The following is a 13,489-nucleotide window of genomic DNA, read 5'->3' as shown; positions in this document are numbered from 1 at the left end:
TTACCAAACAGACCTGTAAAGTTCCTTAGCCATTTTTTGGAGAACTTCGTGGAAGTTATTGGCTACAAAACTATAGTTTAGTAGTGATTTCATCCGCAAACAGATGGCCAAACAGAAGTAGTAAATCGTAGCCTCGGTAATTTGTTGAGATTTCTTTCAAAGAACAACATTAGGCAATGGGACTTAATTTTACCACAAGCTGAATTTGTCTATAACTGTTCATTATACAGATCCACAGCCACCCACAAGTTAGCGATGATGGTATTGCCTTTGCAGAGAATTTAAAGGAGATTCGGAAAAGTGTTTGATGAATAAGCACTATAAAGAAGCTACAAACCAACATAGGTGATTCAAAGAATACTAAGTTGGAGATTGGGTCATGGTGTTCTTATGGACAGAAAGGATCCCTGCTGGCACTTATCATAAGTTAATGAGCAAGAAGTGGGGCCTTTGCAAAATATTGCGCAAGTTTGGGGAAAATGCTTATGAGGTGGCATTTCCACAAGGATTAAACATATCTCCCATATTCAATGTATCAAATCTTTATACTTTTCATGGAGATTTACCAAGGGAATCATATGATGCTGGGGCAGAAGCAAAGGGTCGAGCCTGGTGTGAAGAAGTAGATGTTGAAAGGGTGATCCAAGTGCGAGAAGTTAAAACAAGAGCAGGTTCATACTATAGGTTTCTTGTCCAATGGGTAGGGGAAACCAGATTGTGAAAATTCTTTGGTGAAGGAAAATGAGTTTATGAAGATAGATGCTGATAAGTGTCAAGCTGCAAAAATAGCAACTCATTCGGAGACGAGTTCTCTCTATAATCGGGGGAGAATGATAGACGCATTTTTTATTTTTATTTTTTTTGAAGTCTTTCTATTTTCTTTGACTTAGGTGTTATTAAGTAGGTAGTCAAAGAGTCAATCTAGGTTATCTAAAATCATTAAATCATTCTAGGAAGTATAACGAATACTATAAAATTTCTATAAAACATTAATAGGTGGTTGAAAGCCGAGAATATGAAAGTCTTTGAGGGGGGATGCAATTAAGGAGTCAACCTTGTGGCATCTTCCAGTCCCTCCACTGCTGCATATTGTGTGAGGTCAGCAATCTGCCACCAACTTGTTACCACACTTGGTTTACATCAGATTGGTATCAGTCAGCAATCTGCTACCAACTTGTTATCGCACTTGGTTTACATCACATTTTATTTTCCCTAGAATTGGAAGATGAAATCTACCCTTTATATTTGCTTCGTTTTGGGAAAAGCAAAAGAAAAATCGAGTTATCATTAAAAGGGTAACAATCAATTGACATCAGAGACTGTTGCTTTAAAGACTAAAACTAGACCTTACAATCAAATTGAATAATTCTAGTGCTATGCAAGTAATTTATACATATTCCAAATTCTAATAGATATAAACCTATGTGATGTCAAATCGCATCTGGTGAAATAGAAATTCACGAAAAGAATCTACAGCTTAAGGAACTTCAAAACTAACTAAACTGAAGCAATCATTATCAGCGAATTGATAGCAAGTTTGAATAGTCAAAGGATTGCATGAGAAGAGTTTGTTATTAAATTAGAAATCAAAAGGTTAAGTCCTTTTTTATTTTCTTTTTTTTTTTTTTTACTAGAACTATAGTAAATGAATATATAAAGGCTACTAATTGTATCTTAGAAACCATTGTTAAGTAGTTGAGGGTTAACATTATTAAAGGGAAGAACCTACTTATTTTAAGGACTTTCATTATTATTTTTTTTCCAAAAGAAATATGCTAAATGGTTATCCAAGACTTTCTAGTTTTCAGTTTATGCAAAAGATTTTTCTGAGATTTCTCCTTTAAGAGATCTTTGCTCTAACAGTGTGTGGAGTAGGTTGTAATCTACTTAGATAGTTAGTAGCTACACTAGTTTTTCAGTTTTCATCACAAACTGAGCTTTTAAGTTGGGCAGATAGAACTAATTTGGTAACTAGACTTTACTTGAAAAAGATAACTCAATGTATGTGTGCGTGCATGCCCAGAAAGAGTTACATGTGTGTGTGCATGCATGCTTAGAGAGAGTTACACACTCACCCATATGCCCACATACACACACACACACACACACAAAGCTCAACTATCTTTCTCATTTAAGGGAAAAAAACAATACCTTCTAATAATGTTAAGAAGTGCGGAAAAGAAACAGGTCAGATTTGGGTTCAAGAACCAGTTTTAAATCATTTATTCAATATGTGATAGATTAATAACTTCTTGTTGAATATAATGTATTTATAGTGTACAATCTTTCTTTCCTTTCTTAATATAGGTCACATATATGGTAGTTAGTTCAACCTAGCCTTGTATATATATTTCTTTATTGTAAGAAGTTAATCATATATATGAATGAGAATTAAGGTTTCTCTCTCTCTCTCTCTTTCAACATGGTATCAGAGCCAAGGGAGAAAACTTTATTCTTTTTGGTTTACCCGTGTAATTAATTCCAGGAATCCATCTAGTGACCGTGTTTCATTCCGGTCACCTTTTTCATCTCCCAAAGCTTTCCGATCAACCATATCGTGGTTAGAAAACCCTCATCACCGTCAACATTTTTCCGACGATATTTTCTGGAGACTTTTCCGACGACTCTTTTTTTTCGGTGATATTTTCCGACACCGACCACATCATCAGGAGCACAAAGAGGAGATCTCCAACTTTTCTCAAAGCACCGAAGCCAAAAAAACAGATCCACGAGCCGTTTTTCTCCGACAGCCTGAATCCCATGCACAGGCGCGTGAGGGCGCGTGGCCCACTTTCTAGTGCCAAGCTTCTACCAGCAGGCTCGTCTAGCGCTGTCTTGCACTTCTAAGCCTCCGTCAGTCCTCTCTGAACCCTACTTCTCCATTTTTTTGGCATTTCAGCCTCCACGGGTCTTCTTTCAGCCTCCTCCGGCCTCTGACGGCAGCTCCCTTCCTTGGCCGAGACTTGTGTGTGCCTTAAGGCCTCTTTTTCATCTCCAATCACTTTTCTACTTTGTTTGGGTCCCGATATACTAGGTTCCTCTTCCACAACTGTGATCCGACCTCCCTTTAGGGCTCTCTTCAATCCAAACATGATTCAATCTTAGGTGAAGTGGATATGGCGACTAAAAATCCTATTTTTACATCCGTCATCTCTGGATCTCCTACTATCACATCGGAAAAATTGATTGGTAGTGATTATGATGCCTATCTCCGATATCAGGCAACCACATCAGCTTTTATTGCTTCTGTTGCCCAGACCGGTAATGTCTTTGTCTGCTTTACTCAGTCTCCTTCTCTTGGCCAATGGATTCTAGATTCTGGATCATATCTCTGGTAATAAACACATTTTCTCCTCTATTACTACTACCTCTGCCTTACCTACTGTTACTTTAGCTAATGGTTCCCAAACTATGGCTAAAGGTATTGGTTTGGCTCATCCTCTCCCTTCCCTACCTCTCCATTCTGTCCTTTATGCCCCTGAGTGTCCTTTTAATCTTATTTTTCATCAGCAATATAACTCGCACTTTTAACTGTTCTACCACTTTTTCTGATAAATCTATGATCTTGCAGGACCAAAGTACGGGGAAGACGATTGGTATAGGGCGTGAGTCTCAAGGCCTCTATCACCTCACATCACCTTCATCTCCTGCAGCTTGCATTTCCACCAATGCTTCTCTTCTCATTCACAGTCGTCTGGGTCATCCTAGTCTCTCCAAGTTCCAGAGATGGTCCCTCGTTTTTTCCACTTTGTCGTCACTTGCATATGAGTCGTGTCAACTTGGGAAACATACTCGTGTCTCGTTCCCAAAGCATTTGAATAATCGGGCAAAGTCTCCTTTTGAACTTGTCCACACTGATATTTGGGGTCCATGTCGGACCGCATCTACTTTAGGATTTCAGTATTTTGTCACTTTCATTGACTATTCAAGATATACTTGGTTATTTTTATGAAAAATCGAGCTGAGTTATTCTCTATTTTCCAGAAATTTTATGCTGAAATCCAAACACAATTCAATGTTTCTATTTGAGTGTTACGCAGTGACAATGCTCAGGAATATTTTTCTACACCCTTTACCTCTTTTATGTCCCAACATGGGATCCTCCATCAGTCATCTTGTGCTCATACTCCTCAACAAAATGGGGTTACTGAACGTAAAAATCGACATCTTGTTGAGACAGCTCGTACCCTCCTTCTCCATAGTCATGTTCCTTTTCGTTTTTGGGGGGATGTTGTTCTTACAGCCTGTTACTTGATTAATCGTATGCCCTCATCTATATTACATGACCAAATCCCTCATTCCCTCCTTTTTCCTACCCAACCTCTTTATTTCCTTCCTCCTCGTGTCTTTGGTTATACTTGTTTTGTTCATACTCTCACACCTGGACAAGACAAGCTCTCCGCCAAGGCTACGAAATGCATCTTCTTGGGATAGTCTCGACTTTAGAAGGGTTATCGTTGTTATTTCCCTGACACTCATCGTTATTTTCTCTCCGCTAATGTCACCTTCTTTGAGGACTCTCCATTCTTCTCATCCTCTGAATCTCTTCCCATTTCTGAAGTATTGTCACTTCCCCATATATCCCCCCCTTCAAATGCGCTCTCTCGCCCTCTTCAGGTTTATCATCGTCGACATCGTGCTGTTACTCCTCCTCTCTCTTCAGCTGAGGTACCTGATAACTCACCTCCTGTCCCACCGATTTCTCCTACCCCGCCCCTGTCATCTACTGACCATTTGCCTATTGCTCTTCGGAAAGGTAATCGATCTACTCGTAATCCTCATCCTATTTATAATTTTTTGAGCTACCATCGATTATCTCCATCCTATTCTACCTTTGTCTCTACTTTATCCTCTGTTTCTCTTCCTAAAAGCACTAGTGAGGCACTTTCTCATCCTGGGTGGCGACAAGCAATGGTTGATGAAATGGCTGCTCTGCACTCCAATGGCACATGGGATCTTGTTTCTTTACCTCCTGGTAAATCTACAGTTGGATGTCATTGGGTCTACACTGTTAAAGTTGGTCTTGATGGTCAGGTTGATCGCCTTAAGGCCCGCTTGGTTGCTAAAGGTTATACTCAGATTTATGGTTGTGACTATGGTGACACCTTCTCTCCTATTGCCAAGATTGCTTATGTTCGCTTATTTCTCTCCATGGCAGCAGTGTGTCATTGGCCTTTTTATCAGTTGGATATTAAGAATGTTTTCCTTCATGGTGAACTTCTCGAGGAAGTGTATATGGAGCAACCACCTAGTTTTGTTGCTCAGGGGGAGTCTGGTTTAGTGTGCAAGTTACGTCGTTCTCTATATGGCTTGAAACAGTCTCCTCGAGCATGGTTTAGGCGTTTTAGTTCAATTGTTCAAGAGTTTGGAATGCTTCAGGGTGAAGCAGATCATTCAGTTTTCTATCATCATAACTCTTCGAGCCAATGCATCTATTTGGTAGTTTATGTGGATGACATTGTCATTACAGGCAGTGATCAGGAGGGTATCTAAAGACTAAAGCAACACCTTTTCAACCACTTTCAAACAAGAGACTTGGGCAAACTCAAGTACTTTCTAGGACTTGAAATAGTTTAATCCAGTTCAGGTGTGGTTATGTCACAAAGGAAGTATGCCTTAGACATCTTGAAAGAAACAGGTATGTTAGAATGTAAACCTGTTGACACTCCTATGAATCCAAATGTCAAACTTGTACCAGGACAGGAGGAGCCTATAAGAGATCCTAGGAGATATCGACGACTTGTAGGCAAACTAAACTACCTCACCATCACTCGACCAGACATCTCTTTTCCTATGAGTGTGATTAGTCAATTTCTATAGCCACCATGTGACAACCATTGGAATGTTGTGATCCGCATTCTTCGATATATTGAAAGAACACCAGGCCAAGGCATGTTGTATGAAGACAGAGGTCATACCCAAATTGTTGGTTACACAGATGCAGACTGGGCTGGTTTACCCTCAGATAGACGTTCCACCTCAGGGTATTGTGTTTTTATTGGAGGTAACTTAATATCTGGAAGAGTAAGAAACAAGATGTAGTAGTGGCCAGATCAAGCGCCGAAGCTGAGTATCGAGCTATGGCTTTGGCAACATGTGAACTCATATGGTTGAGGCAACTCCTTCAGGAATTGAGATTTGGAAAAGATGAACAGATAAAGCTAGTCTGTGACAATCAGGCCGCATTACATATTGCATCCAATCCAGTCTTTCATGAAAGGACCAAGCATATTGAAGTTGACCGTCACTTCATTAGAGAGAAGATCGCATTAGGGTGTGTTGCTACAAGTTTTGTTAACTCAAATGATCAACTAGCAAACATCTTCACTAAATCTCTTAGAGATCCTAGGATTAAATACATTTGTAACAAGCTTGGTGCATATGACATATATGCTCCAGCTTGAAGGGGAGTGTTGAATATAATGTATTTATAGTATACAATCTTTCTTTCCTTTCTTAATATAGGTCACATATATGGTAGTTAGTTCAACCTAGCCTTGTATATATATTTCTCTATTGTAAGAAGTTAATCATATATATGAATGAGAATTAAGGTTTTCTCTCTCTCTCTTTCAACACTTGTTAATATTTTTTTTTGATAGATAATCAACAAAATATATTAGAAAAAGCTAAGAAGCCGCTTGTATACAGGGGGTATACACAAAAGCCCAAAACAAAGAGCTGAAAGAAAAGAGGGGAAAAACCTCACCCACCCTCAAGTGGCCGCAAGCCACTCCAAAAAGCATAAGAGAGAATAGGTTTCCTCACCAATGTACACCCTAGCCCAACTCCACAAGTTACATACAAAAAAATTTTTGAATTTCTGAATATCTAACGACACCCCCCCCCCCCCCCCCCGAAAGCTAACCTATTCCTTTCCTTCCAAACCGTCCAAAATATGCACAACGGAATGGAATTCCAGATCTTTTTTCTTTTTTTCCCCATAAAAGAACCCCTCCAGCTAAGTAACACCTCTTTAACTAACTCTGGGAACACCCACTGAACTCCAAAAATGGCAAGGGTCATTTTTGGACACAACCCGTTGGAAGGTTTTCAAGTTGAGGGGCTTACGCCTCGGAAGATGGTCAAGGTTCATGAAAACAAAAAACAACCCACACCCAGAACTAATCCTCTCCTCGAGTTCCAGAGTCATTTTTCTTCTTTCTTCTGGAATAAACCTTGTCCGCAGAGAGAGCACTCTTGTTCTCTCTTTCCACACCTTTTCCATTATCCCTGACAATTTTAACCCTCAAACTCTCCAGAACCGACTGAACCTTGACCATCTTCCGAGGCGTAAGCCCCTCAACCTGAAAACCTTCCAACGGGAGGGTGGAAGGTTCTAGCACTGGGAACGAAGCCTCACCTGAGACACCACGCACCTCAGGGTTGCTGAGAGTTTCCCTAAGGAGAGGCCGGTCTTTAAATTTTCGGTTAGAGGTTCTAGGGGAACCACCACACCTTCCGAACAGGACGCACCACCACGATGGTTGTTATTCACCACAGGAGAGATAAAACGGAACCACGTTGAACGGCGTAGCTTGACTCCAACGGAATCGAAGAAAAAGACTGACAGCGAGAAAGGGTGAACCAAAGAAACAGAGGTTTTCGGGAATAAAATTTGGCTCAAAAGCCCCAGACAGAGGAAGATCTCACTCAGATACAGCTGAGAAAGGAGTACGCACCTCATTGATCAATTTGCATTGCAGAACCCCCTCTTCTCCCTCTGTCTCGCCGGTAGAAACTTTGGATGTTTCAAAACCAGTGGAGAGATCGCTCTTTCTGGAGTGAGATTTGCCCCAAGAAGTGTCTCGATTTGTCTCCAGTGAGCCACCTCCTTCTAAGTTTCGCTTCGGGGTAGAAGACACCTCCTCAAATCTCGGCGGCCCACTTCTTGCTCTACGCCTTACGGAGACTGAAGATCCTTTCGGCTTTGATGACACTTGAAGAAGACCTTTCGGCATTTTATTCTTTGCAGTGAGCCCTGGTCTTAGGAGCTTTGAAGACGAAGATGCATCTGGGCCGCCATTAGAGGATCCTTTATGGGCTGGACCCGCTAGGGGCCCAAAATCTTTCGCCCCAAATTGGGCCCAATCAGAAAGGGCTTCAAAGGCGTCTAGTGTTGGCCAGATGTTGCTTCCCGCCGTTGGGCCCAACATCCACCTTCCCTTTCCTTTCTCCCCCTTAGCCGATTTTGAATCTGAAGAACGAAAATGGGAACGATGACGAGGCATCCAGCTATGGCACTCAATGGTCCTGTCAATAGCTCGTAGCCCCTCAACGTTCTGTGGCTTCTAAAAGACGCAACCCCCGGCTGACCTCAGCTCGTCCTTGCTGCGATTCGACTTAGGCCTGATAGAGTCTTCTCCGTCATCTTCTCCGGTGACTGTAACTGCAACCATGTATGTCCAATCTCCATCTTCTACCTCTAATAGCGCTGGAAGCATGACATTTGGAAGCATCTCCACCCACAATGTTACCTTCGTCAAATCAACAAGCTTCAATGATTTCCTCGCCACCTTCGTTACCCTCCCCCACTGCTGCAAAATGTGTCTCAACTGCACCTCATCCCACAGGTGGAAAGGGAGACCTCTTAGTTCCAACCACCCCCGTCTAAATTTTCCATTAACAACTGAGTTCTCTTTTGGTGACCATCTCCTCAGAGCAATAACCTCTCCTCTCGCTGTGAAGCTCCCTTGATCTTGAATCCACTGAGCTTTCCTTGCAGATTCCACAAAAAAACACCCTTTGTAAGCAGAAATGGGTGTTACAGACACCATTCCTTTCATCCCCACCCTTCTCGCTATAGCTTTTCCAACCTCACACCCGTCTCGTATTTTTCTTTTGCTTTCACAAACCACAGCTCTTGGCCATTTTCCAACTGGCATCTCTGCACCATTCCTCGTTCCTTTCTCTGCAACCACATCAGCATAGGACCTCTCACCTCTGTACATTCCTTTGCTCTCTTGAGGCTTTTTTTGCTTCTCCTTCGAATCTCTTTTAGCTTGAACAGAGAACTCTTGGACTGAAACAATCACCTTCCTAAGATTTTCCACCCACAGCCATTAACACCTCTTGGAACAACTAAGACCAAAGGTTTTCTCTTTGCAACATATTCTGTGATTTTCATATATCTCCCTCTGCTATTAAAACATATCTCCATCAGATGAATCCTAGTCTTGCCCCTCATTTTTCGAATGAAACCCCTGGAAGCCTCCAAATCCACAGCTTTCTCTAACTGCTCCACTAACCAACCCGTCTACTCCTCTCCAAAACCTAAAGAAACCACAAAACCTCGACTTCTCTCTGTTATTGAAATCCACGTTCCTCCATTGCAATCTTCAGACTTCACCTGGAAAACCTTTCTCTCCACTACAACCGACTGATTACGAATCATCTTTTTCAAACAAGATTCAAAACACAAACACTACTGCCAGAGAAATTCAATAACGGAAGTTCTGTTCACTAACACCTCCATGTTCCCATCACAACTCATTAATTGGTGCAACACTTCGATCTTCTGCTTCTCGCAAGACAGCGTAAACAGCCTCCGTTGGATGAGGCTTTTCAACTAAAAGCACTTCAAATTATACTTCATGTTTGTTTGAGCATCATACCTGACCATACTTGTTCCATCCCCAGGAGAACATTTTTCCATCGCCTTAATGCAGTTCTTTTTTACTTATCAAAAAAAAAATTGTGGAAAGTCAAGGGTTGAAGGCAACCATAAAACAGTCCAAAATTGAGATAGAGGGTGGAGTATCTCATTTCTAATTTCACAACATTTTTTTCTTACATTTATTAATTTATTATTTATTATATATTTATTTGGTTTTATGCTTATTTTTATTTATTTTTTATTATTTTATCGGCAGTCTCTCATCATCCTAGCATGGGTGGGAGTTTGGGGTCATAATCTTTTTTTAAAGATTTAACTCAGTTCAGGGTTCTCAATTTATGTTCAAACTTGAGGTTTGAGGTTATAGGAGTGACTGAATCAAGATAAATCTGTGAACCTATTGGTTGAATTACCAAGTCCAATTGAAAATCATCGATCTGTGTGTTATTTATTTATATCGCATTGCCTAAAGCATTTCTAGGTTATGGCTTGACTTTTACTTTGCAATAACCTAAGCTCAACATTAAATTCCATTTTTTTTCTTTTTCTTCTTGGTGACTTAAATTTCCACAGGGCAAACTAAGCAAACATAAACAAAGAAAAAATCTATTTTCATGAGTGAAGATAGAACTGAAGTGTGAGGTTAAGATCTTTCTGCAACATACCTCTGCCATGCCACACCAGATTATGGAAACCTCCTTGGATTGCGCAGCATCTACATCTTTTATCTGTTCCTTCAATTTTTCATGTACAGCTTTAAATGGAAAAATCCAACACAGTTTATGTTAAGACTACAGGGGTGTACTGTATAAAGCAAAATTGAAGATTGCTGACACATTTAATAAAGCATTTGAAAGTTCTAAAAATTGCAGTATCTTATCAAGGAGAGTACCTGATTGCCTTGAGATACCTAATAAAGTATATATTGCCAAGTTCGTGTGCAAAAACCTATCATATTTCAAATCAAACCCATAGAATACTATTTTGGAAGTCCATATTGATCCTGACGTCCGTCATACCCACAACAATATAGGCAAAAGAAAGGCTAAAATCCATGAGTTCCATTTAAGTATCTGAAAGAACGAGGAGAAAATGAAAATTCTGAAAATAGATTGGAAAATAAATCCATTCTTAGTAATTTCCGCATTTTCCTTTTCTTTCATTATTCCTTCCAAGATCTAAATGTAGCTTTAATATCCTACAATATGCCTCGTCAGTCTCACCACTTAAAATCATCATATGGAAGTACAAAGATAAAGTGACAATGCTTAATTACGATAGAGAGGGTTGTTCATTCAAAGAAACGTGGCAGGTTAATCATACCTTCTAGCCGAGAATGGAGATGACTCTGAATGTATTTCCCATTAATCTTTCTTGAACCTTTTGGGATTCCAGATTTAGCTATTTCTTCGGGCCAGTGAAACCAAAGCCTGGCAATAAAAATAATAGTGAGTAACAAATAAGATGAAAAATAATTTGCATGTTGTTCTGTCATGAGATAAAAATAAAAGATAAAAAAAAAAATAGAGAGCCATTGACTTGATACTGCCCAGAAAAACCAAGCATCTGCACAATGAATTCTGTGGAATCTACTTTATAAGTTGATGAGGGAACGTACAATTGCAGACAGATTCTAAGTAATGGTCTTCCGTCTCCTCAAGAAGGATGAGATCCCTTCTCCACATATCTCAAGATCTCTTCATGGTCAAGGTCTCTTTCCCAATAAATGGACATATCCAAAGCCACAAGGAACTTCATCTGGTTCTTGTTTGATTTTTCCATGTTTCTAATGTGTAAAAAGATTGTATCTTATCATGGTGATCATGGTATGACATTTAGAAAACGTATGACGATCGGTGCTCTATGTATGGGTGATAGCAAACACTTTTTGCACTTTGCATAACACATATATAACATGCATACAGGTATTTTGCATTATTTTTTAATCTAAAGAATGAATTCCTGTCTTGATTAACACTTGTTGAAGTTAAATCTATATTTTTTTTTGTTTTCAAATAAATTTCAGTCAATTTTCCAAGTTTTATCAATATCAAAAACTTAACTATCTCCTATTCCCGAGTACTAAATACCTTTCTTGATATCAGGAAACTTCCTCTCTAATGCAAATGCAGAATTCAAAGGTAAGTTGAATCAGGCTATTTTCTTGGAGGATCAGGACCCACTGAAACAGACTCTTTAGGTCTTATAGATCCATGGCAAGCAAATGGGATTTAAACCTTTTGATACTGGTATATCTATGATGAAACTCGTTTCATAACTCTTAATTCTTCAATTTGCTAAAATCATTCATGGAGGTAGGTTTCATAACACTTCAATTCTTTGCCTGGGTGGTGATTCTTATTAGCGCAAAAATTATAACTATTTTTGGGGGAGTAATTGGAAAACACCAGACTCAAGGTTCCACAAATATCACCAGTATCTCCTGTCTTAGTAGGGAATATGATAATTTAGATCAATCCTTTTGATGCTCACCATAAAAATTATTTTCTACAACAAACATCTCCCTTTTGCTTTACTCTTAGTTCAATCAATATGTGCTCAAGGTCATTACTTTCCTGACAAAAAGAGCAATGTGGATATCAAATGTATCACCTATGAGCAAGGACAATGACATCTGAAACCTGTGGAGTCTCTCTTGTAAAAAGGTATGGAGACAAGTTTGGACACCAGTTGCCATAGAATTCGTGCTTTAGTGCATTGAAGTAGAATACGATCAATGGACCCCCCTCAAGTTTACAAAGAAAACATATATTCACTAGCACCCGCCCTCTTTTCTAGAGTTGATCTACAGTCAACTTTTCTCCAACTGGCTTCCTAAGTGAAAAGCTCACTTTAGATAGGGAGTCACAGATTCCAAATAATGTTCATTGGAAAGGGAATTGACCTTCTGGGTTCCAAGACTGAATAGAAAGATTTGACTGAAAATAGCCCTCCTTTTAGTTAACTAACCCATTTTTCTTGGTTAGCAACACAGCAAGCCTAAGAAAGGAGAGAGAAAAAAAAGACATATCAGGTTGCTTGCTAGATTGGTAACTTGATGGATCCACCCTTCATACTTCCTTGGACCTCATTTCCTCTCGGACACCCACGAAATGACAATAGTTGAGTCACCCTCCACCTATAAATTCAAAGATCTCAAAGCTTTGGTTTGCAACAATCCCTCAAAGAACTTGAATCTACCTTAATAGTTATACTCTTTCCCACCTATTTTGAAAATGCTCTAAGCATTGTACCATAATGATATCTAAAACAAACACTCCAGTTCCAATTTGTCTTGGATTACCCAAGGAAAATCTATCAAAATTAAACTTAAATAGAGCCTACTGGAGGTTTTGAAAACAACTTAGGTTGATTCTCCCCATCAACTTCTTGGATCTAGGCATGAGATTTCAACCTAGCATTAATAAGCTGGATATCAACAAAGGTATCTATGTTTAGGGATCCACAAAGAAGTATACAAATAAAACCAAAGTCCCAAGCCTCCATGGATCTCCACCTTTAATAAAAATTAAGCATTTCTATCCTGCCAAATAGTCCAGATCACAGCAGCTACATTATTAGCATGGAAAAAGCAGGTGTGCTTGGCATGGCCATATAGGTTTGCAGCATGATAGCAGCAGAGGAATATCTTTAAGTCAGATAAGGCCTAAACGTTAGTAGTTTCTGAATAATACCATCAGCCAAAAGAACAAGTACTGACCAATTACACAATATCGGTTTCAGCAGCCAAACTTGATCATTGTGCTCCCTATGACATAATAATCAATACTAGGATTCTCTGGTCCTTCCAAAAAGATCTTTAATTATTGTAATCCTGAGTTACAAATAACTAACCAATAGGTTTGATAAAGC

General features: G+C 39.5%; 1 protein-coding gene across 1 annotated transcript in view; it reads right to left on the bottom strand.

Moving 5' to 3' along the window:
• LOC117930164 (protein PTST, chloroplastic) overlaps window positions 1-13,489 on the bottom strand; it is a 33,593-nt gene that overhangs the window by 5,352 nt on the left and 14,752 nt on the right. The window contains 3 exon segments of the mRNA XM_034850656.1: window positions 10,282-10,370; window positions 10,940-11,027; window positions 11,029-11,046. Of these exon segments, the coding sequence (XP_034706547.1) occupies window positions 10,282-10,370; window positions 10,940-11,027; window positions 11,029-11,046 (195 nt within the window).

Source organism: Vitis riparia, chromosome 14, assembly GCF_004353265.1.
Source record: "Vitis riparia cultivar Riparia Gloire de Montpellier isolate 1030 chromosome 14, EGFV_Vit.rip_1.0, whole genome shotgun sequence".
Lineage (NCBI taxonomy): Eukaryota > Viridiplantae > Streptophyta > Magnoliopsida > Vitales > Vitaceae > Vitis > Vitis riparia.
The sequence above is the reverse complement of the archived record's forward strand: the minus strand, read 5'-3'. Positions and strand labels throughout refer to the sequence as shown.